This window comes from Scyliorhinus canicula, chromosome 9 (genome assembly GCF_902713615.1).
Source record: "Scyliorhinus canicula chromosome 9, sScyCan1.1, whole genome shotgun sequence".
In the NCBI taxonomy this organism is placed as follows: Eukaryota; Metazoa; Chordata; class Chondrichthyes; order Carcharhiniformes; family Scyliorhinidae; genus Scyliorhinus; species Scyliorhinus canicula.
Genome location: NC_052154.1, coordinates 86,877,367 through 86,904,943, shown reverse-complemented (window position 1 = coordinate 86,904,943; position 27,577 = coordinate 86,877,367). Strand labels below are relative to the sequence as shown.

The following is a 27,577-nucleotide window of genomic DNA, read 5'->3' as shown; positions in this document are numbered from 1 at the left end:
TATGGATTGTACCTCTATTGCTTGTATATACATTCCTTCTTATCAACAGCTGTCTATTTTCTTTGACATCTTGCTGTGCATGGCACGCCACACTTGTGAAGACGTCTTTGTGAATAGAGCAAGTAGAGTTCTGCAGAGCCACGACATTACTAAGCCCACCAGAGCTGACAGCAGTGATATGGCCATCATGAGGAGTGCCAGAGCTGTGCTGTGGCAGGAGCTCCGAGGGATTCCCATCTCTGTGGGTGAGTAACACTTGTACTCGTACCTCTTGTGTTTCAATTCGTCTGTACAATTGCTCCGCTACAGTTCGACCTTTCAGGTATTGCTTCTCCACAGCTACACACGAAAATACAAAAATATCTCTTATGGTTCAACTCCACTCTGGGTCTTTCCGGATCTGTATGGTTTAACTCAACCCTGGATCTGTCCTTGTCTGTGAGGTTCAACTTAACCCCGGATCTCTCCTGGTCTGTATTTTTCAGCTCAACCCTGGATCTCCCCTGGTCTGTATGGTTCAGCTTAACCTTGGATCTCTCCTGGCCTGTATGGTTCAACTCCATTCTGGGTCTCTCCTAGGCTGTATAGTTCAGCTCCCCTTTGGGCTTCCCCTAGTCTGTATGGTTCAGCTCCACTTTGGGTCTTTCCTGGTCTGTACGGTTCAGCTCCACTCTGGGCTTCCCCTAGCCTTTTTGGTTCAACTCCACTCTGGGTCTCTCTTAGGCTGTATAGCTCAGCTCCACTCTGGGCTTCTCCTAGTCTGTATGGTTCAGCTCCACTCTGGGCTTCTCCTAGTCTGTATGGTTCAGGTCCACTCTGGGCTTCCCTTCGTGTGTATGGTTCAGCTCCACTCTGGACCTCCCCTTGTCAGCTCTACATTACTCAAGCCTTCTTGAATAGAACTTGAACTTGTTGCTTTCTAATTCAAGAGGCAAGGGTTCAACTAACTGAGCCAAAGCTGACATGGTAATGTTTGTTGTACTTTGCAGCCTACGTAGCTGATGGTTGCTATGACTACATGACCTTGTCGGCAGATGATCACATACGGAACCTGACGCGGAGGGGAAGCGTGTCGAGCTGTTTCATGGCCCGTCACATTGTTCATTCTGAGCTGACTGTACGTAACACCTGCCTTTATACTACAGAACCTGACAACTACATATCCTTCCCTCCTTCCAATTCACCCTCTGGCAACAGCGCAGGTACCTTCTATTCAAGTAAATAGTCCAACCACACAAGCCAATGATCCTTCTTCCCCACCACAGGTTAGTGAGTAGCTTTCCGTGTGTGGTACTGGGCTACAGGAAGAGGAGTAGGCCTTTCAGTCAAATCATGGCTGATGTAAATCAATTCCATTTACTCCCTTCTTCCCCCATTTTGATCCATATCCCTTCATACCTTGAACCAATACTAATCTGTTCATCTTGATTATGAAAACTCAAATTGACCTGGAATCCACAATTTCACCGTTTCATTTCCCTTTGTGTGAAACTATGTTTTTGGCAGCATTGTGCCACAGTGGTTAGCACTGCTGTCTCACAGCACCAGGGACCCAGGTTCAATTCCTGCCTTGGGTCACTATCTGTGTGGAGTTTATACCTTCTCCCTGTGTCTGCATGGGTTTCCTCTGGATGCTCCAGTTTCCTCCAACTGTCCAATGTTGTGCAGGTTAGGTGGATTGGCCAGGCTAAATTGCCCCTTAGTGTCCAAAGAAAACCGATTAGGTGGGGTTACTGGGTTACAGGAATGTGGGGGTGTGGGCCTAGGTAGGGTGCTCTTTCAGAGGATCCCCTGATGTGGAGATGCTGGCGTTGGACTGGGGTGAGCACAGTAAGAAGTCTTACAACACCAGGTTAAAGTCCAATATGTTTGTTTCAAACACTAGCTTTCGGAGCACTGCTCCTTCCTCGGGTGAATCCTGAGGAAGGAGCAGTGCTCCGAAAGCTAGTGTGTGAAACAAACATGTTGGATTTTAACCTGGTGTTGTAAGACTTCTTACTGTGTTTCAGAGGATCGGTGCAGATTTGATGGGCTGAATGGCCTCCTTCTGCACTGTAGGGTTTCTATGAATACAAACCAAGTTTCTGTAACCTGTCTTCAAGTCTCAGTGTAATTGTGATGAATTGAGGCTCTGATCCCCCAAAGGCCAATGTATCTATATTTATTACGAAACATTGTGCCACAACTCAATGCATTACTCCGAGGTAAGGTCTGACCAAGGATCCAATGAAGCATCATTTCACCCCCTTTCAACATTCCGCTAAATCTTCGATTACTTGTAGTAGCATTTAGGACCGGATTTTGGCATCTGAGGTGAGTGACACGAATCAGGAAATTTCCTTACTTGCCCTACCCCTGGCATGGTAAAATATTCCCAGAATTATGAGATTTTAGGTCCTGGGGGTGGAGTTGGGAGGGGGTGCGAAATGCAGTTGGGTCCACTAAACCAGGAAGCAGAATTGAAGGCCTATCTATGTTCTCTGGACATTAACGCTCTAGTCTTCACCCTCCACCCACCCTTCACATCCTCCATGCTAACTTGATGCCAATTCATGCACTCCACCCACCCCTAATGGCCCTTCATGACCCCCATTCTAACTCAGTGCCAACTCATCCAGTATCCACCTTGTGCAAACCTTAGGAGCCATGTAGGAATGTAGCCATGTAAAAAAAAAACAGAAATAAACTTCTACAAATTAAATACATACCAAAGAGACTTGATGGTGGAAAAAGACTCCCATTCACGAAAGCATCAAAGCTTTTGAAATGAAATGAAAATAGCTTATTGTCACGAGTAGGCTTCAAATGAAGTTACTGTGAAAAGCCCCTAGTCGCCATATTCCGGCGCCTGTTCGGGGAGGCTGTTACAGGATTCGAACCATGCTGCTGGTCTGCTTTCAAAGCCAGCGATTTAGCCCTGTGCTAAACAGCCTCTCAATTGTTTAATTCTTACCTCTTTTCATGCTCCTGATCCTTTAATAGCTCTTTAAGCTATCAATCAAGCTGTGAACTCACAACACCATGCTGACATAATTGTACCTTTTCAAACTCAGCCAAGCATTCAAAATGAATAGCCTTTGGGGAAATGGCAACAAATTATTGAAACTTCTAAAAGCTAAAGGTCGGCAAAATGGTACACTAAGACATTTTTCTAATGCTTACCTGAAATTGAAATCAAATTATATTATAATCACAAGTTTATGAAAATTTGATAAAGGAGAAAGAGTTTATTGATAATTACCACAGCATAAAGAGCGAGTGCTCTATACATTGTGTGAGTGCTTTATAAGTTTTATTGAATCATAAAATGGTTAGAGCACAAATGGAGGCCATTTAGCCTGCTGTGTCCACGTGGCTCTCTGCAAGAGCAACCCAACTACACCCACTCCCCTGACCTTACCCCGCAGACCTGCAAATTTTCCCTTTCGAATGCTTATCCAATTCCCTTTTCAAAACCATAACTGAATCATCCATCACCACACTCAAAGGCACCATGTTCCAGATCCTAACTAAGTGAAGTACTATTCTGTCTTCTTCCTGCGTGATGTGAAATCTACTGGATATTTTTTCCACTTTTACTTTTTTATTGTTACAGTATAACAGCTGGCTTGTCAATCAAGGTACTCCAGCAGTTTTTTTTTAACAATCACATACAGCTGCATCCAGCATTTTTCATTTAACAAGCATGGGATTTTTTTTTTTAAATTTCAGATTGTGACAGTTAAACAAATCTGATCCACCTTTCAAGAGCATTTCTGACTGCTCGCTCAGCTTGTGACTCCCACGTTTGTGGCTTTCGGCCCATACAAAAGCCAAAATAGGGTTTATTTGAATGCAGCACTGTAGCACTGCTGATCCATGTCGCCCATCTGTTTGATTAATGCTCTGGCCCCTTCCCCTTACCAACAAAAATAGGATCTGTTGGAAATGGGGACAAAACATCCGCATCTGGGTCCCGTGTCCATTTTTAGGTCTGCAGACCCTTTCCTATTCTGTGAAAATCTGGCGCTTAAGAGAGCACAAGAGCCCAAAATGTTACTGTCCGTCTGTTTGTGCTGTGTTTGCAGGCTCCAATACGACATGCCATCCATGGCTGAAAGCATAGACTGAGCACCTCTTGATAGTGTGGTCTGATAGGAAGCCTAAAGTGATCAATCTCACGATCATCTTTTGCTCCCAATGGGGACAAGTCCCACATCAGTATTGTTATTTACCAGTCCGGTAGATAACTGCCAGTGCAGTAGATAACTGGGAGCCAACGGATGTGGTATATCTGGATTTCCAGAAAGCCTTTGACAAGGTGCCACACAAAAGGTTGCTGCATAAGATAAAGATGCATGGCATTAAGGGTAAAGTAGTAGCATGGATAGAGGATTGGTTAATTAATAGAAAGCAAAGAGTGGGGATTAATGGGTGTTTCTCTGGTTGGCAATCAGTAGCTAGTGGTGTCCCTCAGGGATCAGTGTTGGGCCCACAATTGTTCACAATTTACATTGATGATTTGGAGTTGGGGACCAAGGGCAATGTGTCCAAGTTTGCAGGTGACACTAAGATGAGTGGTAAAGCAAAAAGTGCAGAGGATGCCGGACGTTTGCTGAGGGATTTGGATAGGTTAAGTGAATGGGCTAGGGTCTGGCAAATGGAATACAATGTTGACAAATGTGAGGTTATCCATTTTGGTAGGAATAAAAGCAAAAGGGATTATTATTTAAATGATAAAATATTAAAACATGCTGCTGAGCAGAGAGACCTGGGTGTGCTAGTGCATGAGTCGCAAAACGTTGGTTTACAGGTGCAACAGGTGATTAAGAAGGCGAATGGAATTTTGTCCTTCATTGCTAGAGGGATGGAGTTTAAGACTAGGGAGGTTATGCTGCAATTGTATACGGTGTTAGTGAGGCCACACCTGGAGTATTGTGTTCAGTTTTGGTCTCCTTCCCTGAGAAAGGAGGTACTGGCACTGGAGGGTGTGCAGAGGAGATTCACTAGGTTAATCCCAGAGCTGAAGGGGTTGGATTACGAGGAGATATTAAGGGCAGCACGGTAGCATAGTGGTTAGCATCAATGCTTCACAGCTCCAGGGTCCCAGGTTCGGTTCCCGGCTGGGTCACTGTCTGTGCGGAGTCTGCACGTCCTCCCCGTATGTGCATGGGTTTCCTCCGGGTGCTCCGGTTTCCTCCCACAGTCCAAAGATGTGCAGGTTAGGTGGATTGGCCATGCTAAATTGCCCGTAGTGTCCTAAAAAGTAAGGTTAAGGGGGAGTTGTTGGGTTACGGGTATAGGGTGGATACGTGATTTTGAGTAGGGTGATCATTGCTCGGCACAACATCGAGGGCCGAAGGGCCTGTTCTGTGCTGTACTGTTCTAAATTCTAAATGTTGAGTAGACTGGGACTCTATCCGTTGGAATTTAGAAGGATGAGGAGGGATCTTATAGAAACATATAAAATTATGAAGGGAATAGATGGGATAGATGCGGGCAGGTTGTTTCCTCTGGTGGGTGTAAACAGAACTAGGGGACATAGCCTAAAAATAATGGGAAGCAGATTTAGGACTGAGTTTAGGAGGAACTTCTTCACCCGACGGGTTGTGAAACTATGGAATTCTTTGCCCAGTGAAGCAGTTGAGGCTCCTTCATTAAATGTTTTTAAGATAACGATAGATAGTTTTTTGAAGAATAAAGAGATTAAGGGTTATGGTGTTCGGGCTGGAAAGTGGAGCTGAGTCCACGAAAGATCAGCCATGATCTCATTGAATGGCGGAGCAGGCTCGAGGGGCCAGATGGCCTACCCCTGCTCCTAGTTCTTATGTTCTTATTTCAGACAGATGGTAAAATCTGATTTATTCCTCAAATTGAAATTAAGCAGCCAAAGAATTGAGCGCTTCTTGTTTTAATTTTTGTATCAGCTTCAAAATCAAAATCCAAAACCTCCCCTCGGTTTGGGTTGGAGGCTGCTGACCTCGGGGACAGGGTCTCACGGGCACTGTTTCCCTCTCTCTCCTTGTCACCAGAAAGGAGGGGGAACCGTGGAGAGCAGGCTCTTCCACATTCAGATAGCAGCAAATAGTCCCACCCCCACCTCCCCATAGTTGGCCTGATGTTGCAGCACAGCTGATGGCTGTGCCTTCAGCTTTCAAAACCCTAATTCTCTCAAAACCTCTTCACTTCTCTCTTCCCCTCGAAGACATTCCCTTTAAATCACCTCTTCTACTTTTGGTCATTTGACCTAATAGAACATAGAACATTACAGCGCAGTACAGGCCCTTCGGCCCTTGATATTGCGCCGACCTGTGAAACCACTCTAAAGTCTATCTACACTATTCCCTTATCATCCATATGTTTATCCAATGACAATTTAAATGCCCTTAATGTTGGCGAGTCCACTACTGTTGCAGGCAGGGCATCACACGCCCTTACTACTCTCTGAGTAAAGAACGTACCTCTGACATCTGTCCTATATCTATCTACCCTCAATTTAAAGCTATGTCCACTCGTGCTGGACATCACCATCCGAGGAGAAAGGCTCTCACTGTCCACCCTATCATCCTCTGATCATCTTGTATGCCTCAAATAAGTCACCTCTTAACCTTCTTCTCTCTAACGAAAGCCTTTCCTCACAAGATCTTCCCCCATACCAGGCAACATCCTGGTAAATCTCCTCTGCTTTCCAATGCTTCCACATCCTTCCTATAATGCGGCGACCAGAGCTGCACGCGATACTCCAAATGTGGCCGCACCAGAGTTTTGTACAGCTGCAACATGACCTCATGGCTCCGAAACTCAATCCCTCTACCAATAAAAGCTAACACACCGTACGCCTTCTTAACAACCCTCTCAACCTGGGTGGCAACTTTCAGGGATCTATGGACATGGACACCAAGATCTCTCTGCTCATCCACACGACCAAGAATCTTACCATTAGCCCAGTACTCTGTCTTCCTGTTACTCCTTCCAAAATGAATCACCGCACAGTTTTCTGCATTAAACTCCATTTTCCACCTCTCAGCCCAGCTCTGCAGCTTATCTATTTCCCTCAGTAACCTGCAACATCCTTCCGCACTGTCCACAATTCAACCGACTTTAGTGTTGTCTGCAAATTTACTCACCCATCCCTCTACGCCCTCCTCCAGGTCATTTATAAAAATGACAAACAGCAGTGGCCCCAAAACAGATCCTTGTGGTACACCACTAGTAGCTGAACTCCAGGCTGAACATTTCCCATTAACCACCACCCTCTGTCTTCTTACAGCGAGCCAATTTCTGATCAAACTGCTAAATCACCCTGAATCCCATGCCTCCGTATTTTCTGCAATAGCCTACCGTGGGGAACCTTATCAAACGCTTTACTGAAATCCATATACACCACATCAACTGCTTTACCCTCATCCACCTGTTTGGTCACCTTCTCAAATAACTCAATAAGGTTTGTGAGGCACGACCTACCCTTCACAAAACCGTGTTGACTATCCCTAATCAAATTATTCCTTTCCAGATGATTATAAATCCTATCTCTTATAAACCTTTCCAAGACTTTGCCCACAACAGAAGTAAGGCTCACTGGTCTAAAGTTACCGGGGTTGTCTCTACTCCCCTTCTTGAACAAGGGGACAACATTTGCTATCCTCCAGTCTTCTGGCACTATTCCTGAAGACAAAGATGACTTAAAGATCAAAGCCAAAGGCTCAGCAATCTCTTCCCTAGCTTCCCAGAGAATCCTAGGATAAATCCCATCCGGCCCAGGGGACTTATCTATTTTCATACTTTCCAGAACTGCTAACACCTCCTCCTTATGAACCTCAAGCCCTTCTAGTCTAGTAGCCTGTATCTCAGTATTCTCCTTGACAACATTGTCTTTTTCCTGTGTGAATACTGATGAAAAATATTCATTTAGCACCTCTCCTATCTGCTCGGACTCCACGTACAACTTCCCGCTACTATCCTTGACTGGCCCTACTCTTACCTTAGTCATTCTTTTATTCCTAACATATCTATAGAAAGTTTTAGGGTTACCCTTGATCCTACCTGCCAAAGACTTCTCATGTCCCCTCCTGGCTCTTCTTAGCTCTCTCTTTAGGTCCGTCCTAGCTAACTTGTAACTCTCGAGCGCCCTAACTGAACCTTCACGTCTCATCTTTACATAAGCCTCCTTCTTCCTCTTGACAAGTGATTCAACTACTTTAGTAAACCACGGTTCCCTCGCTCGATCACTTAGTACATAGAACATAGAACATTACAGCGCAGTACGGGCCCTTCGGCCCTCGATGTTGCGCCGACCCGTGAAACCATCTGAAGCCTATCTAACCTACACTATTCCATTTTCATCCATATGTCTATCCAGTGACCACTTAAATGCCCTTAAATTTGGCAAGTCTACCACTTTTGCAGGCAGGGCGTTCCACACCCCTACTACTCTCTGAGTAAAGAAACTGCCTCTGACATCTGTCGTATATCTACCACCCCTCAATTTAAAGCTCTGTCCCCTCGTGTTGGTCATCACCATCCGAGGAAAAAGACTCTCATTGTCCACCCTATCTAACCCTCTGACTATCTTATATGTCTCTATTAAGTCACCTCTCAGCCTTCTCCTCTCTAACGAAAACAACCTCAAGTCCGAGCCTTTCCTCGTATGACCTTCCCTCCATACCAAACAACATCCTAGTAAATCTCCTCTGAACCCTTTCCAAAGCTTCCACGTCCTTCCTATAATGTGGTGACCAGAACTGCACGCAGTACTCCAGGTGCGGCCGCACCAGAGTTTTGTACAGCTGCAGCATGACCTCGTGGCTCCGAAACTCAATCCCCCTACTGATAAAGGCTAGCACACCATATGCCTTCTTAACAGCCCTATTAACCTGGGTGGCAACTTTCAGGGATTTATGTACCTGGATGCCGAGATCTCTCTGTTCATCTACACTACCAAGAATCTTTCCATTAGCCCAGTATTCTGCATTCCTGTTACTCCTTCCAAAGTGAACCACCTCACACTTTTCCGCATTAAACTCCATCTGCCACCTCTCAGCCCAGCTCTGCAGCTTATCTGTGTCCCTCTGTAACCTATAACATCCTTCAGCACTATCCACAACTCCACCGACCTTCGTGTCATCTGCAAATTTACTAACCCATCCTTCTACACCCTCTTACAGGTCATTTATAAAAATGACAAACAGCAGTGGCCCCAAAACAGATACTTGCGGTACACCACTAGTAACTGAACTCCAGGATGAACATTTGCCATCAACCACCACCCTCTGCCTTTCCTGCCTGCCTGACAGGTACATATTTATCAAGGGCACGCAGTAGCTGTTCCTTGAACGAGCTCCACATTTCAATTGTGCCCATCCCCTGCAGTTTCCTTCACCATCCTATGCATCCTAAGTCTTGCCTCATCGCATCATAATTGCCTTTGCCCCAGCTATAACTCTTACCCTGCGGTATATACCTATCCCTTTCCATCATTAAAGTCAATGTTACTGAATTGCGGTCCCTATCACCAAAGTGCTCACCTACCTCCAAATCTAGCACCTGTCCTGGTTCATTACCCAGTAACAAATCCAATGTGGCCTTGCCTCTCGTTGGCCTATGTACTGTGGCCTATCCCTGTACTGACTGCTTCCTCCCAGCCCCTCTCACTGTCACCCATCTATCTTCATTCTTTGGAGTAACTACATCCTTGAAGCTTCTATCTATGACCACCTCTGCCTCCCGAATGATCCGAAGTTCATTCAACTCCAGCTCCAGTTCCCTAACGCGGTTTCTGAGGAGCTGGAGTTGGGTGCACTTCCCACAGGTGAAATCAGCAGGGGCACTGACGGTATCCCTCACCTCAAACATTCTGCAGGAGGAGAATCAGCAGAGGCACTGACGGTATCCCTCACCTCAAACATTTGGGGCCTCACGGTAGCATGGTGGTTAGCATCAATGCTTCACAGCTCCAGGGTCCCAGGTTCGATTCCCGGCTGGGTCACTGTCTGTGTGGAGTCTGCATGTCCTCCCCGTGTGTGCGTGGGTTTCCTCCGGGTGCTCCGGTTTCCTCCCACAGTCCAAAGATGTGCGGGTTAGGTGGATTGGCCATGCTAAATTGCCCGTAGTGTAAGGTTAATGGGGGGATTGTTGGGTTATGGGTATACGGGTTACGTGGGTTTAAGTAGGGTGATCATTGTTCGGCACAACATCGAGGGCCGAAGGGCCTGTTCTGTGCTGTACTGTTCTATGTTCTATGTTCTATCTCCACTCTAATATCACCACCTGTGGATTACACTGTTGTGAAGTGCCTTGGGATGCTTCACTGCATTATTAAAGGCACTGTATGAATGCAATTTTTTATTGTTGATGATGCTAATTGCGCTGCTAACATTTAAGCTGTGTTTCGGATTCATTGTATGCTTTAAAGCTGGCATGTTCAATTTGATGCAAAAAAAAGAAGAAATTTATGACCTTGCATGATCTCTTTGGTTTTTGTTTAAGCATCAAGATATGTTGAACGAGGACTGTTCTGTGATCAATAGCCTGCTGGATGGGGAGATCCGAATCGAGCCAAATAGTGTTGTCCAACACTGCCACCTACAGGTAAAACTCTGGCTGTGACTGAGTGGCTTCACTTGGCCATCAGAGAAATATGTTCTTCTGTATTCTTTTATAATTCACCATTGATTTCACTCTGTATTTACTCACAAATATTTAAATTTCCGATATAAAATAGGAGCAGTAGACCATTCTGCCCCTCGAGTCTGCTCCGTTATTTGATTAGCTCATGGCTCATCTGTTTGTGTTTCAATTTCCACATTCTCAATTACTCCCGACAGCCTTTGATTCCCTTGCCGAGCAACCATTTATCTACCTCTGCCTTAAAAATATTCGATGACCCTGTCTCCACTTCCTTCTGAGGCAGAGTTCCAATGTTGCATAACCCTCTGAGAGAACATGTCCGAAAAGGATGACCCCTAATTTTAAAACAGTGCCCCCAAGTTCTAGAATCCCGCACAAGTTCATTTTAGCAGAAAGAATAAAAAGGCAGAGCATTACTTAACCTGAGAATGGCTGCAGAATTCTGGGGTGCAAAGTTCATTTCATTTCATTTCATTTCATTTTCAGAGGAAACATCCTCCCACGTCCACCTTGTCAATACCATTCAGGATGTTATACAGTTCAATCAAGTCACCCCTCACCCTTATAAATTCCAGTGGAAAAAAGACCAGTCTGTCGAATCGTTCTTCATAAGCCAACCCACTCATTCCATGTATCAATCTAGTAAATCTCCTCCGAACCACTCCAATGCATTTACATCCTCCCTTAAATATAAGGAGGCCAAAACGACAGTATTTGAGATGTGGTCTCACCAATGCCCTGTATATCCAAACCATAATGTTCTTTTCTATTCAATTCCTCTTGTAATAAAGGATAGCATTCCATTGGCCTTCTTAATTATTTGCTGTACCTGCATACTAACTATTGTATAAGACTCCTGCACTAGAACACCTAGATCACTTTGCACCCCAGAATTCTGCAGCCATTCTCAGGTTAAGTAATGCTCTGCCTTTTTATTCTTTCTGCTAAAATGAACTACTTCACATTTTCCTGCATTATACCCCATCTGCCAGATCTTTGCCCACTCACTCAACCTATCCATATCTGTCTGCAATCCCCTTATGTTATCTTCACAACATACTTTCCTACCTATCTATGTGCAATCTGAAAATTTAACTATCATGCCTTCGTCCCCCACATCTAAGTCATTGATATAATTTGTAAAAGGTTGAGGCCCTATCACAGACTCTATTTGTCACATCCAGCCAATCAGAAAAATACCCATTTATTCATACTCTGTTTTCTGCCAGCCAACCAATCTTCAATCCAGGCTAATATGTTACCCTCTACAGTATGAGCTTTAATTTTCCCCAATAACCTTTGGTGTGGCATTTTTATCAATTGCTATCTGGAAATCCAGATACAGCACATCTACAGGCTCCCCTTTATCCACAGCTCATGTTACTCCTTCAACAGACTCCAATAAATTGGTTAAACATGATTTATTTCACAAAACCATGCTGACTCCTCCCAATTACCTTGAATTTCTCTCAGTGCACAGCTTTTACCTCCTTAATGATTGATTCTAACACCTTCCCCAGCACAGACTTCAAGCTAACTGGTCTATAGTTTCCTGTTTTCTGCCTCTCTCCTTTCTTAAATAGAGGGTGATAGTTGCTACTTTCCGGTCTGATGGAACCGTACCAAAATCTGACGAATTTTGAAAAACTAACACCAACACATCTACTAGCTCATTAGTCACCTCTTTTGACACCCTAGGGTGAAGTCCATCAGGACCTGGAGACTTGTCAGCCCATAGCTCCATCAGTACAGCTTCTTTAGCGATTGTAATTTCACCAGGTTCCCTCTCCCTTCCACCTCTTGATTTACAGCTATAACTGGAATGATTTTGTATCCTCTATAGTGAAGGCTGAAGTAAAATATGTATTAATTTAATCTGCCATTTCTTCATTATCTATTATTAAAGAACAAAAGAAAAGTACAGCACAGGAAAGGCCTTTAGGCCCTCCAAGCCTGCGCCAACCATGCTGCCCATCTAACCTATAAGCTTCTACACTTCCGGGGTCCGTATCCCTCTATTCTCATTCTATTCATGTATTTGTCAAGACGCCCCTTAAACATCACTATCGTACCTGCTTCCACCACCTCCTCAGGCAGCGAGTTCCAGTCACCCACTACCTTCTGTGAAATAAACTTCCCTTACCGATCTCCTCTAAACTTTGCCCCTCCCACCTTAAACCTATGTTCCCTAGTAATTGACTTTTCCACCCTGGGCAAAAGGTTCTGACTATCCACTCTTCCATGGCTCTCATAATTTTGTAGACTCCTCATTGTCACTCCTCAGAGGACCAACACTCACTTTGCATACTCTTTTTCTTTTTAAATATACCTTGCTATCTATTTTTACATTTCTAGCTAGCTTTCTTTCATACTCTATTTTCTTTCTCCTGATTAATCTTTTAGTCATTCTCTGCCATTCTTTATATTCTCACCAATCATCTGACCTGTCACTCATCTTTGGCAGTTATGTGCTTTTTCCTTAAGTTTGATGCTTTCCTTAACGTCTTTAGTTAACTACAGATGGTGGCTAATCCCTTTAGATTTTTTTTTTACAGTATGCATATACTTCTAAAATATTCCTTAAGTTTCTGCCTTAGCCTAGTATCCCAGTTCACTTCAGATAGCTCGGCATTCATGCCCATATAGTTGCCTTTATTTAAGTTTAAAATACTAGTCTTAGACCTACTCTTCTCCCTTTCAAACTAGATGTATGGATTTAAATAACATAGAATTTACAACATAGCAACAGGCCATTTGGCCGAACAGGTTTCTGCTCCACACAAAGCTCCTCCCATCTTTCATCTTCACATACAATCTCATTCTTTTCTCACTCATATTCATCCAGCTTTCCCTTAAATACATCTATTATAATGTCCTCATGTGAATTCTACGTTGTAACCACTCTGGGTGAAGAACTTTATCCAGAATTACAATTTGCATTATTCGTGACTTTCTTTTCTTTATGGCCTCCAGTTTTGGATTCTCCACAAATGGGAACTTTTTCGCTATGTCGATCCTAACAAACCCCTCCAAAAATACTGTGCCAGGTCATCCCACAACCCCCTCTTTTCCAGAGAAAGGAACCCGACCTGTTCATCCATTCGGATGGCAAGACCTCTCAGTTCTGGTACCAGCGTTATAGATTTTTTTTTAACTTCCTACATCTTTTTTGTAATATGGAGACTAAACATGTTAAACGAAGGGCACGTCAAAGGAATTGTGGGAGGAATAAGATTCTGTCAATATTTTAATAAATAGGCCTTGGAGGTACATTGAGTTAGTCAATTCACCTTTCACTTCTGAGACAGGTGAAATCTAGCATGAACTCTTAAGGAAACCAGTGTGCACTGTCTTTGTTGGCTGTAAGGGGAGATCGATCTGGGAGGCTGGTTTAAAAGATTTGCTGTGAATTTAACCAGTCATTAGCTGAACGGTACAGACCAGGAAAGGCTGCGATTTTATCGACAGATTTGTACTCCTTTAGATGGCCTCAGACAGTTAGAGAGCTGCCATTCTGTATTACTCCAGGTTTAGACTATAAGACATAGGTCAGAAGTAGACCTTTCAGCTCATTGGGTCTGCTCTGCCATTCAATCATTGCTGATCTGTTTCTCATTCCCATTCTTCTGCTTACTCCCCATAACCCCTGATCCCCCTTTTAATCAAACGAAAATCACCCACAGTTTATTTTTCTCATTCCAATATGCTCAGAAAAGTGCAAGCGTAGACTGAACGAAAGAGCATTCGCAGCTCTGAGGGCCACTACAATCAAAGAAATGTTACATCATCTGCCCTCTCAATTGGAAATAAAAAAAATCCCGTAATTTTATTAGAGGAAGAACAGTGCGGATTATCACAGTGTTGTGGTCAATGTTCACCTTCAATTAGCATCACTAAAGCAGATGATCTCGTCATTACCACATTGGTGTTTGTGGGAACTTGCTGTGTCCAAATTAGGTGCAGAGTTTCCTACTTTACAGCAGTGACTATTTTTTTTAAAAGTATTTCATTGCCTGTAAAGCACTTCAGGACATCTTGAGCTGTGACATGCACTACACAGATGCAAGTTTTCCTTTTTTTGCTCAGGTGAACTCCATGAAACACTTTGAGGTTCTCTAAACACTGGCCCATAACATTGCCCCGAAGAGAAGATCCACAAGGAAAGAAATTCAAGCCTGAGAATTAGGCCGCCATTCTCCCCAAAAAAGTTAATTTGTGGCGGGTTATTCGGGGAGTTTCCCGCCGGCTCTGCTGGCGAGTTGCCCACCGCTGTTCAATGACACAGTCACCTTTTTTGGGGCCTTGGGGAGTTTCTCACTGGTTTAGCCCACATGTAGAGGGTGATACTCTGGCATCGTTGCGTTCTCACTCGAACGAGACAAGGCTGGTGAATAGCGTGAGAGGCAGAAAATGAGAGCCACGCCAGGCGCCAAACAGTTTGCGATGCATATGGCCTGCTCCCACAGGGGAAATCGGGATCTCGCTGTAGTGTGGTGAGAAACCAGTTATCACCACTTAAGCCCTATTTCTATACAATTAATGGGAGCAACATCTTATCCAATGGCCTCCCGTTATTCACCGGCCTCCCCAGCAAGTAGTCATGCTAGCGCCGATTAGTACTCCTTGTGAAAAATGTCAGCCTGGCGGAAGGGCTTCTTTGGGGAGCCGAGGAGAGGAGTAGCCATCTTTGCTCACAGACAACCCCGGCCTCTTCGAGGACCACCGCAGGATGGGCTGTTGACTCTTGAGGGATAAGGGATATCCGCTGAGGACCTGGCTTATGAGGCCAATACGGAGGCCGGTGACTGATGTGGAGATCTGATACAACAACCCCATGTGGCCACCCGGGATTTTGTTGAGCGGTGCATCAGAATGACAAAGATGCGGTTTCGATGCCTGGACTGCTCTGGTGGTGCACTGAAGAGGTTGCCCGCTTTGTGGTGGTCTGCTATGCCCTCCACAACTTGGCACAGCAGTGGGGAGACGTGGTGGAGGGGGAGGAATATGCGGCCACCTCCAAGGAGGTGCTGGACCAGGAGGAGCTGGGAAGGGCCCGCAGGGCCAGCCAGAGGATGGAGAGCGGCTGCCAGCCCGGAGAACCCGGGAGGCCCTCATCCTCACCCGCTTTTCATAGGATGTGGCTTCATCCGCCATCACCTGCAATTGCTGTGGGCCAGGTTTAGCACAGTGGGCTAAACATCTTGTAATACAGAACAAGGCCAGCAGCACGGGTTCAATTCCCATACCTGCCTCCCCGAACAGGCGTCGGAATGTGGCGACTAGGGGCTTTTCACAGTAACTTCATTGAAGCCTACTGGTGACAATAAGCTCTTCACTGCTGTCGCCACCCTCGCAGTGTTGGCCTCGCATTGCCGGCTTCAATACCTATGGCCATAGCTGGGACTCCTCAAATTGGCTATGGGCCTGTTGGAGTGTTGCTGACAGCCCCATCTGAATCTCACGATCTCGCCCTAGCGGGACATGGGTGGGCCAGGGCACGGTATGGTGCTGGGTAGGCCAGGGGGTCAGTACCAACCCACCTGTGCTGCCTGGTGGAGGTTGTTGATCATCTTACAGCACTGGGTTCCAGTCCTCCTGGTGACACTCCCTGAGCTGATGGCCGCTGCTACATCCTCCAGGTGACACTGACTGACCCTCCAAGCCCATCGGGGAAACAGGGAATCCCGCGACCCCGTCCAGCAATCTGGCCCAGTTTGGCATCCTTGAATCATGGTGCTGGTCTCCTTGGCATGGCTGCGAGCTGTGTGGGGTTTGCTCTGAAGGATCGGTTTAAGTGCGGCTCCTCCTTATTAGCGGGAAGCTGGTGGGCGCAGTCACGGCGAATCAGCGGACGGTCCATCATTTGCAGCGTAAAGCCCATGTGGCTTCGTTAAGCGGGCCAGTTAATGTTTGATACCGGTAACGGTCTCGCTATGTCGAGCTTCGGGAAGCTCGCGGCAGTTCCCACTCGCTACCGCACTTAGAACATTAACTCGCACCCTTGAGGTCAATAACAAGGGGGCATAATTTTAAGGTGATGGGCAGGAGGTTTAGAGGGCATTTTGTTTTCACCCAGCAGGTGGTGGGAGTCTGGAAAGCACTGCCTGGGAGGGTAGTCGAGGCGGGAAATCTCAACCATTAAAAAGTACCTGGATGAGCGCTTGAAATGCCACAACGTTGAAGGCTATGGCCCAAGGGCTGGAAAGTGAGATTTAGTGTGGTTTTGTCAGTGGAGGCTCGATGGGCCAACGGGTGCCTCTTCTGCACCATTTGACTTGCATTTATGTAGCACCTTTCCCAACCTCTGGATGTCTCAGAGCATTTCACAGCCAAAGAATTGCTTTTGAAATGTAAATGTTGTAATGTAGGATACGCAATAGGATAGGTAATTTTCACACCATAAACACCCACACAGTGTTGTGATAATGACCAAGTAATTGACTTTAGTGATGTTGTGGGGGAGCTGATCGTTGGCCAGCATACCAGGAAGAACTCCCCTGAAATGAGAAGGGAAACTTAGTTTAACATCTCATCTGAAAGACGGCATCACTTGCCGGCCTAGATGTTATGTTCAGATTTTTGGATCAGGGCTAGAACCCACACCTTTTCTAAAGGTGTTACAATTAGCGTCAGTCTGTGGGCTCCTTTTCCTCACTGCTGCCCATTGACTGCTGCTAAAGGTACAGGATGTGAAGACAGGATGAGGTATAATTGCTCGCTTCCCTGTCCTCTCTCCTTGTGACCAGGAAGCTGGTTAACTTTCACTACTGCTTCATGGCGCCGAGGACCCGGGTTCGATTCCGGCTCCGGCCTAATGTGGGTTTGCACATTTTCCCCGTGTCTGCGTGGGTCTCACCCCCACAACCCAAAGACGTGCAGGGTAGGTGGATTAGCCACACTAACTTGCCCCTTAATTGGAAAACTTCAGAAACTCTCAGTGCTCAAGCCTGCACATGGAGACTAATGATGTCGATGAAGTGCTGGGATGCTGGTAGAATAAGTAGAACAGTATCATAGTGTGGTTCAAAACATCAGGGAAAAGATAAATAAAGGAGAAGAACTGGGGGAATAAAAAACAAAAATCATGAAACAAATGCATTAAAAGCTGTTTGAGACTGCTGTCAAACTTATGATATTGATCTGGATTTCTGAAGGATATTCCTTGCTCTTCCTCTTTTTTTTGTCAGGGATCCGTTCATGTGAGCTCTGGTTGCCTTCTTTCGGGAGTGGATTTGATGTCATCAGCGGCACTCTGCCAGTACCAGCTCTGTGATGTTATCGTCCAGGGACACCACATCAGACTGAGGGACCTGAAACTGAAGATTTTCAGCATCACAGGACGGCAGGATGATTTGCAGGTGTAATATGTACTACTCAGTTAACTGGACCTCGAAGAATTCTGCAGTGTTTAGGGATGAAAAATGTCAGAATTTATAAATAATATCCATTTTCGTAGAGCGTGTGGAGGCAGAGCAAAGTTTCCTCTGCTCTATCTAACAATCTGCCATATCCCCGATCTCGGGAGGTTGCTCCCTGCTGCAGCAAATGTCACATTGTTGATGAAGAGTGCAGGAGAGCATGCTAGGAGCATAACCAGGCATATCTAAAAATGTAGTGTCTGCCTGGTGAAGTTTCAATACAGGACTACTTGCGTGCCAAACAGCATAAACTGCAAGTAACAGAGCTAAGCAATTTCACAACCAAATTATCAAATCTAAGCTCTGCAGTCCTGCCACCTCCAGTCGTGAATGGTGGTGGACAATTAAACAGCTGACCGGAGGAGGAGATGCCACAAATATCCCCATCATCAATGATGGGGGAGCCCAGTATATCAGTGCAAAATATAAAGCTGAAGCATTTGCAACAATCATCAGCCAGAAGCATTTGCAGAATCATCAGCCAGAAGTATCAAGTTGATGACCCATCTCGGCCTCCTTTGGAGGTCTCCAGCATCACAGATGCCAGTCTTCAGCCAATTCGATTCACTCCAAGTGAAAGCAGGAAATGGCTTAAGATATAGCAACGGCTATGGGCACTGGCAATAATACTGAAGACTAGTGCTTTAGAACTTGCCACACTCCTAGCCAAGCTGTCCCAGTGTAGTTAGAACACTGGTATCTATCTGGCCATGTGGAAAATACCCCAGGTATGTCCTGTACACAAAAAATAGGACAAATCCAACCCGACCAATTACTGCCCCATCAGACTATGTGGCCAGCCGGGCTGTCATTGAGTGGTGCATTGGAGCAGGAATCAGGCCTCAAACATCAGTCACTTAGGCTGTGCCCACCAATAGAAAGAAAAGCGATGTTTTAAAGGAGCCTCACAGTAGTTGCCTTGGAGCTTGCGGCACCCAGTTTGGGAAGTCCTGACCTATACCTTTAATTATCACAGTGCCCGCTAATATTTCACCTTTACATCTGTATGAACTGAACCTGCTCAATACATGTCTAGCACTTTTTGGACGCATCATAAACCTTTATTGGGCCTTTTCTGACACATAAAGCTGACTGCCTTTTGTGTTCTTTCCTAATAGGTACCTTGCACCAATGATTCCTCGACCTTCCTGAATATTCCATGGGCTGAATTCTTTGAAAGGACAGGAATAAAGTAAGCCTGCCCCCTGCAACCCCTTGCAACCTATGCACTATTTAAATAAAGATATGGGGCTGGATTCTCCATTTTGGAGACTAAGTCCCCACGCCGTGCTCTTTTACACCAGAAATCTGTGCTCCATGGTGGACTCAGCCCGCGGACCTGAACCAGCAAAGTAGTGCCCCGCATCGGCCGCTCACCCTCCCCAGACCGCCCGCTCACATTGCCCCCAGCCCCGAATGAAGTCCCCACTGCCCGCCGATCGACCCTATCCCGACTGTCAGAGCCCCGGACTGCCCCGAGTCCGCAGCTGCCTCGCGAGGTTCCCGTACGGCTGGGACCATGAGAGTCCCACGCCGTCGGGAATTTGTCCAGCCGAGGACGGAGCATCGCGGGGCGGGCCTCAGGCAATGGCCTGAGGCGGTGGATACTTGGCGCGACGTACTCCACATGTACCCCGATTTTCGGGGGGCGGAGAATTGAAAAAACGCTGCCGCTCCCGATTTTGGCGCCAAAACGGATTCTCCGCCCCATCGCCGGGCGGGATTTCGGCGTCGGGGGGGTGGAGAATCCAGCCCATTAAGTTTCAGAAAAAGAAGCTTAGAATCATTCAGCACCGAAGGAGATAATTTGGCCCATCTTGCATGCTCTTTAACAGAATCTCACTACCTTGCTCTTTCACTATGTTGCTGCTAACATTTCCTGTTCAAGTATTTATCCAAATCTATTTAATAAGTTACTGTTTAATTTGAATTTGCCAGGCGCTCGAGCAATGCATTCCAGAACACTGTTTTTTTTTAAAAATCTCCTTGTCACATCGGCCACTCCCCCTCCACCACCACGATTTTGTTCTTTTGCCAGTTGCCTTAAAGGGGTGATTTGTTGAGGCAGGGATCTTATGATCTACCAGATCACATTGGAAAACCTTCAGCAATCTGCTCGTAATTTCTGGTTATGGGTTCTGAGTGCAGTGCTCCTCAGTGACGCAAGCGGTTCCTCAGCTTACCCGTAAATGTCTCTCTTCATCTGTCTCCTTATGGCAGGGATGTGCAACCTGCTGGTCCGAAGCCACACGCACGCTTTCACATCACATTTGCGGTTCCCAAACCTGTTCCAGTTATATTGCATTAACATGAGAAAGCCAAAAGCAAAAAGTTATGAAAAGTCTGTTTTTATCGCAGGATAAAAGATGAATCATTTTATCATACTTTACAGTTTCAGCTGGTTATTTTAACAAAAATCGTGCTCTAAATAAATCTGTTCATGATAGATTTACACCATAGTTATAGATGTTGTCTTTTTGTTCAAGGAACAGTTTTATGGTAGTAAACCATATTATTATTTCTAATATAACTGTGATGTTAAATGATTCTGAATATGCTATTTAGAGACCATTTATTTATCACAAGAATCTATATCCCAAAAAATGGTCTTAATTCCACAATTCGTAGGTGAAAGTTGTTCTAACAATGACTTTACTGACAAAATTATAGTTATTTAAAAGTCAACAAATGTGGTAATTCACCGTTAGGTCTATTTGAATTTGAATTTTTTTTCTAATGTATTGAATTGATGTATTATGCATGCAAATTATATATTTTACCTGAGACACTTGGCAATTTGATGAGTATTTGGTTTCGAAATGCTGAACATTTGTTTCTCCCCCCCCCCCCCCCACAATTATTTTTATTTTATTTTAGACAACTATTTTTTAAAAGGTTCTTCGGCTGAAATTGTTGCCAACCCTTTCCCTAAATTGATCAACATTCGGTGATCAAAGAAATGGAGATAAAGAGCTACTAATTGTTTCATTAATTCTCAGTGTGTGGGAATGGCTTAACAAGGCCACTGCTAATTGTCTGCCTGAGCTGACCCTGAGAAGGCCATAGTGAACCACAGCAATCCATGAGCTGAAGGTACTTCTACTCTGCTGTGAGGGAGGGAGTTCCAGGATTTGTCCCAAAGACAATGAAAGAAAGGTCAAACCTGTTCAGGTCAGGATGGTGTGTGAATTGGAGGGGAACTGGTAGGTGATGGTGTTCACAAGAACCTGCTACCTAGTCCTTTTACAGAATCACAGAAAAATACAGTGCAGAAAACACCCTTCAGTCCATTGAGTCTGCATGACCACATGAAAGGCACCTGATCTGCCAATCCTAATCCCATTTGACAGCATTTGGCCCATTGCCCCGAATGTCCAGCCATGCCAAGTGCTGATACTGGTAAGTTTTAAAGGATGTGAGGCAACCCGCCTCCACCACCCTCCCAGGCAATGTGTTTCAGACCGTTACCATCCTCTAGGTAAAAAAGCTTTCCCTCAAATCCCTCCTGAACCTCACACCCCTCACCTTGAAGTCGTGTCACCTCGTAACCGACCCTTCAACTAAGGGGAACAGCTGTTCCCTATCCACCCTGTCCATGTCCCTCATAATCTTGTACACCTCGATCAGGTCACCCCCTCAGTCTTCTCTGCTCCAGTGAAAATAACCCAAGCTATCCAACCTCTCTTCATAACTTAAATGTTCCATTCCAGGCGAAGCACCTCTGCACCCGCTCCAGTGCAATCACATCCTTCCTATAATATGCCGACCAGAACTGCACGCAGTGCCGGTAGTTTAAGTTGCAGCTTTGTCAGAGGCCTGAGATTGACGCCCCAATTCCTGAGTTATTCCCTTCCCATTCAGTACTGGACTTTACTAAGGAAGCCATCATTCCTGATCAAGGAAGAAGCTAGGTGCCACCTTTGAGAGAGGCTACCGTCTAAATTTGACACCAATTGGCATGAGCCAGGAAAAGCATTCACTGATCAATGGCCAAATATTTATTTTCGTTTAGTTCTCCCACTCCCATTCTGAAAACTAATTGGTTCCCTGTTGAAGGTGCCCACTGGTACTTTAAACAAGTAACCATTTTGGTCCAAGGCCGTAGTGGGCATCAATGTTGGTCCTTGCCCTCACCACATATACACTCATCCCACTGAGTGTATCGATTAATGGAGGTCCCTGACCATGGGGCACTGAAGCCATTGTCCATCCCTTCTTGCTTCTTGGCTGAGAAGAGTACAGACTGGGGCTCGAACGTTCCTTCTCTGTATGGCTCAGCTAGCCGCTGATGAAGTGAGCCATTGAGACTGGAGATCTATTTGATTTAGTGTAAAATATTTTCTTTGCGTTGGCTAGAAGATGGGTATTAATCTATCAGATTTGCATTCTCAATTTGCTTTGCTGATTTAAATATATCCTTGATCCTCTCAATTCCAGAGAGGGTGTCGATTATGGAAATGTGGGTTCAATCCTTCACCTTACTGGGTTCCCTATCTTGCCCATGCTGCCTTGCTGAAGTGCAAAGTCAAGGTCTAGCGTGTTCTCCAAGGCAGGAGGAAAGATCAGAGAGAATTTTACAGCTTCCCATCTGCAGATCCTGGTGGTTCGTTCTGCCAGACTTTGGTGGAAGCCTGGTGTTGGGGGAGGGAAGCTAGTCTAGTTATTGGATAAATGAACAAAGGAGACTAAAAAGGTTTTTTTTAAAGTAATTTATCCTCAATTTTAAAAATTGGAGAAAGGTACCTGTTATTTCACTGTGCCTTAAGACCAGTGCAATCCCTCGCTGAGATATTGCAATGGGGCAGATAAGGATACCAGAACAGATAGAACTGGGCTCCTCGGGGGTGATTCTTCACAGACAGGGTAGTGGCCAAGCCACATGTCCACTGTCCCCTCCCCTAAGCCAATGTGAAAGAGGGTGTGAGGGAGAAATGCAAGACAGTGACTCAGTGGCCTCTGTTTTTCATAGGAAAGAGGCGGTGTGGGGTCCTGGTATTCTTGAAGATGACCAGTGCTTGCTCAATGCTCAGCTCTTCCCAGTCTTCCACGTGACAGAACCCATCGGGATGGAAGACGTGCTGTGGTTCCTGAGAGCAGGGCGAGGACAGTTTCTGAGGAAGTGGCAGTCGGCCTGGCGCCTGTCGATAAGGGAAATCCTGAGCTGCCTGGACCAGCAGGCCGAGCTCGCCTGGCGACAGCAGCTCTTCCTCAGCCAGGCTCAACGTAAAGTAAAGAGTACACTGCTGGCTCGCAAAGACAACAGCCTCTGGCCTCTGATCAGGGCAGCTGTCTGTGAGGGGAATGAGCAACAGATACTCAACACACTCGATGCAGGTGAGAGCCATCTTCATATGCGGCAGCAAAACTGATAACTGATTTTCAGCTTGTTGATTTTTCGATAAGTCAAGGGTTCAAGTCCCATCACAGGAACTTGAGCCCACAATTTAGGCTGGCACTTTACAGTGCTGAAGGATTGCTGCACTCTGAGGTATTGTCTTTTAGATGGCAAGCCCAGTCTGTCCTCTCAAATAGATGTAAAAGATCCCATGGTACTTTCCAAAGAAGAGCAGGGGCGTTCTTCCTGCTGGCTGAACAACATCTTATCCCTCAACCGCTACCACTAAGAACAGCTTATCTGGTCATTTATCTCAATGCTGTTTGTGTGATGTTTCTGTGTACAAATTGGATAATGTGTTTCCCACATCACAGCAGCGCACATCAAAAGCTCTTTGGGATGTTCTGAAGTTATGTATTTAGATGCCAGATCAATGCAGTGATCTTTTTGTTTTATTCAGAGGTTGTTCACAGTTATGATAAAGGAATAATTTGGAGAAACATCAATCGAAACAACTATAAACAACTATATTTTAAAAATATAGTAGTATATAATATAGTACTAGTAGTAGTACTATCTACAGTAGTAGTTTTTTCCCCCTCCCGTTCAGAAAGTGCCGACTCTCACAGGGAAGGGGTGCAGGAGTAGACACATTCGCTAAAGTGACTCTTCCACATAATGTGAGCCCAGACAGCAAATGGGTGACCAGAAAGGATTGATGCCAATCCTACCCTCGCCCCCATACTGCCATACACGCTCAGTGATCTGGTACTTTTCTCACTCCCTAACCCAGAACATCCCAGTCTAATTTTAGTGGCACAATGGCTGAGTTTGGTTTAAAATGTCACATAAAAGAGCAGCACCTCTGCCAATTCAGCACTCCCTTAGTACAATGAGGAGGCAGTGGTCTAGTGGTATTGTCACTGAACTAGTAATGCAGAGACCCAGGGTAATGCTCTGGGGTCCCGGGTTCAAATCCCACCATGGCAGGTAGTGAAATTTTATCCTTAATAATAGAAATCTGGAATGTAAAAACCTAACGTTGACCATGGAACCATTGTTTATTGTCATAAAAACCCATCTGGTTCACTAATGTCCTTTAGGGAAGGAAATCTGCCATCCTTACCTGGTCTGGCCTACATGTGACTCCAGACCCACGGCAATGTGGTTGATTCTTAAATGCCCTCTGAAATGGCTCAGCCAGCCTAGCACTCAGTTAAGGGCAATTAGGGATGGCCTTTAAATGCTGGCCCAGCCAGCGACTCCCAAATCCCGTGAAGCATTAAGGAAAAGCACTCTTGCATCTGCACGGAGTGCTCATTCAAGTCCTCTCCATTCCATTACCTTCTATCTATAGAGGGAGGGATTCAAACTGAGCCAAGCAGATATTAATAATTCAGTTAAACTCCACCTATGTGACTGGATCAGCAAGTGTGTGAGGGAAAGGACTTTTGCCAGCCTTTTGACTATTGTTCCGATTCAGTACGCTGAGCAACAAGGGTATTCGAGGATCAGGGCGCCTGTTACACGCGCTGCTGGGCAGGGTGTGTGACCGGTGGGTGGGTTTTATTTATTCTTTCATGCAATGTGGGCATTGCTTGCCCATCCCTAATTGCCCTTAAACTGAGCGACTTTTTCCCATTTCAGAGGGAAGTTAAGAGTTAACGATTGCTGTGGGTCTGGAGTCACATCAGGCCAGACCATGTAAGGATGGCAGATTTCCCCCCTTAAAGGACATTAGTGAACCAGATACATTTTTACTGAAGCTAACTTTCAGTTCCAGATTTATTCATTGAATTTAAATTCCTCTAGCTGCCATGGTGGGATTTCAACCCATGTCCCAGAGCATTAGCCTGGCCCTACGGCTTCCTAGTCCACTAACATTACCACAATGCTACCATCTCCCTATTTCGGGCAGATATGTATAACAAGTGGGGGTTTCACTGGCAGTAAGAAGTGTGTGAGGGGCCAGGTATGTGAGGGGCTGAGTGTGTAACTGGTGAGTATCTGTGACGGGTTGTGTAACAGGCGGATCTTTGATGGCTGGATGTATAATGGGTGAATGTATACTGGGCAGCTCATTCGGTTTTCACATCATCATCTAATTGAATCTCAGCCCTGGTGAGGATTCACTAGGGGTTTTTGTCCAGTTGAAGCTTACCTGTTTTCTTTGTTTACAGTCGCTACCACCACTGAGGACATGGGGGTTGCAGCCCGCACCCTTGCATGTGTTGCTGATGTCTTGGGTTGCATGGCTGGAGGACAGGGAGGGCTCCGGAGTGGACCTGCTGCCAATCCAGCATGGACTGATGCCTTCCAGTTACTGGAAAAGGGGGACGTGGTGCTTGGAGTGAAGAGGCTGAGGGAGGAGCGGGATAAATGGCTGACCAGGTGAGAAGAGAGCTTCTTTCTGGATCAATAAATTACTGGATGATGGTCAACAGCTGTCTGCTGTCTCTCATTCGAGCTTTCTGCTCCTGTGCACTGTACCTGACCATTCCCAGAGTGTAGGGTTGTGGGCTCTGTTGTGATGCCAGCACAGTTGAATAATCTGCTAATTTGCATTGAATTTACAATGCAGAAAATGTCCACTCGCCCCAACTGTTCAATGTTTATGCTCCACATGAACTTTCTGCCACCCTAATTAGAACATTCTTCTAAATTTTGACTGACAACGTGAATATTGTTTGTGTCTGTGGGATAAGACATGTTGTATCTGCTTAATTCAGATACTTCCGATCAGTTCACCTATTCAAATGTTTTACCGAGGCGTCTTTTCATAAAGAAGGATAAACACAAGTATAAATTCAACAATCTTTATTAAACACACAATTAACCCATAAATTAACCCAAAATGTATAATATTAGAAACACCCAAGCTTCAGCGATACCCAAGTTGGTCGATTGAACTGTGAGTCCACTTCTTGAGTCCCTTTGATCCTTTGTCACGAAGGTGAATCTCACTGGCAACTTCATTCTTCCTTCTCAGATATCTCAATTGCCTCTGCCTGGAGTCTTCACTGCTGATGTGCCTGGGGTGCCTGTTTCTATACCCCCTCCCTTCGTGCCCTTCTGCTAGTTCCCCTGGCTCTCTGCCAATGAGACCTCGGGAGGGAGTCTCAGCACCCAATGGTCCAGTTGATAAACATTTGATATGCGGGACACCTGAGCTCGCCTCAGGTGTCCATCCCTGGTGGTGTGGTTTCCACATAACCTGTTCCCATATAAGGTAACAGCAGAAACTCTGGGTGCCCGAGAGTCTGGCTCCGTCTAGGCTGCGGACAGTAGACTGGTGCATATCAATAGGGTGCGATGATCTCCTGATGGCCGATTGACAGGGCAGGCCCAGACATGCCCAGGCAACCCATCTGACTTTATATATTTGAACTTGGCCAAGTTCAAATCCCCAGCAGACCTTTGCTGGAACCTACTGTAGTTTCATTTAAAGTGTCCAATTCTTTGATTTCGGATATCGTGCTAAAAACTAGGCCCAATAGGTTACCTCGGACCTCAGCACAAGACTTATCATGTGGCGAATTCATCCATTGCAAAAATGCCCAAGATCCATTGAAACACCCCTATCCACAGGGAACTGAATGAGAGTGGAGATTAGAGTTTAGCTTTTGAGTTGAGGAGGGACAGTCATGAGAGAGAATAACAAACTGTCAAGTGTTGGAGAAATAAATGATTGAGATGTGAACCTCAATGGTAAGAATTTGTTTAACAAGTGTGGTGAACGTATTGCATTAACCATTCACCTTGTATATCACTGTATCACGCTGTTGCCCATGTGGGCTCCACCTATGGACCATAGTAAGATATTACCTGGAATGTATCATGTTGGTGCCTTTGTGGGCTCCGCCCCTTGAGGGGAGGTATAAAGAGCAGTAGCCCTGTAGGCGGCTCTCAGTAGTAGAGCAGTCGCAGGCAGGCACTGTTCTAGTCGATTAAAGCCACAGTTTACACCTACACTGTTTCACGTGAATTGATGGTTGCATCAATTTAATCTACTACAACACCACAATGGAATCGGCCCTCACTCGACCCACAAGCCGCGGAGGCGAAAGGGATTTTTTTGCACTGGCTCCGCTGTTTCGAGCCCTATCTTGCCGCCTCCTCCTCGCCTTCCGTCTCTGATGACCAGAAGCTGAGCCTCCTCCACGCCCGGGTGAGCCATCGAATCTCGGTACAACTCGAGGAAGCCTCCACCTACGCAGAC

At 45.6% G+C, this 27,577-nt stretch overlaps 1 protein-coding gene across 4 annotated transcripts in view; it reads left to right on the top strand.

Annotated features, from left to right (window-relative positions):
- The window catches only part of LOC119971502 (L-fucose kinase), a 393,737-nt gene that overhangs the window by 324,897 nt on the left and 41,263 nt on the right, over positions 1-27,577 (top strand). For all 4 annotated transcript variants that reach the window (XM_038807112.1, XM_038807111.1, XM_038807110.1 and 1 more), the window contains 7 exons: positions 50-245; positions 990-1,117; positions 10,465-10,566; positions 17,793-17,963; positions 19,142-19,215; positions 22,993-23,357; positions 25,539-25,749. In XM_038807112.1, the coding sequence (XP_038663040.1) occupies positions 50-245; positions 990-1,117; positions 10,465-10,566; positions 17,793-17,963; positions 19,142-19,215; positions 22,993-23,357; positions 25,539-25,749 (1,247 nt within the window). The remainder of the gene's footprint in view (positions 1-49; positions 246-989; positions 1,118-10,464; positions 10,567-17,792; positions 17,964-19,141; positions 19,216-22,992; positions 23,358-25,538; positions 25,750-27,577) is intronic.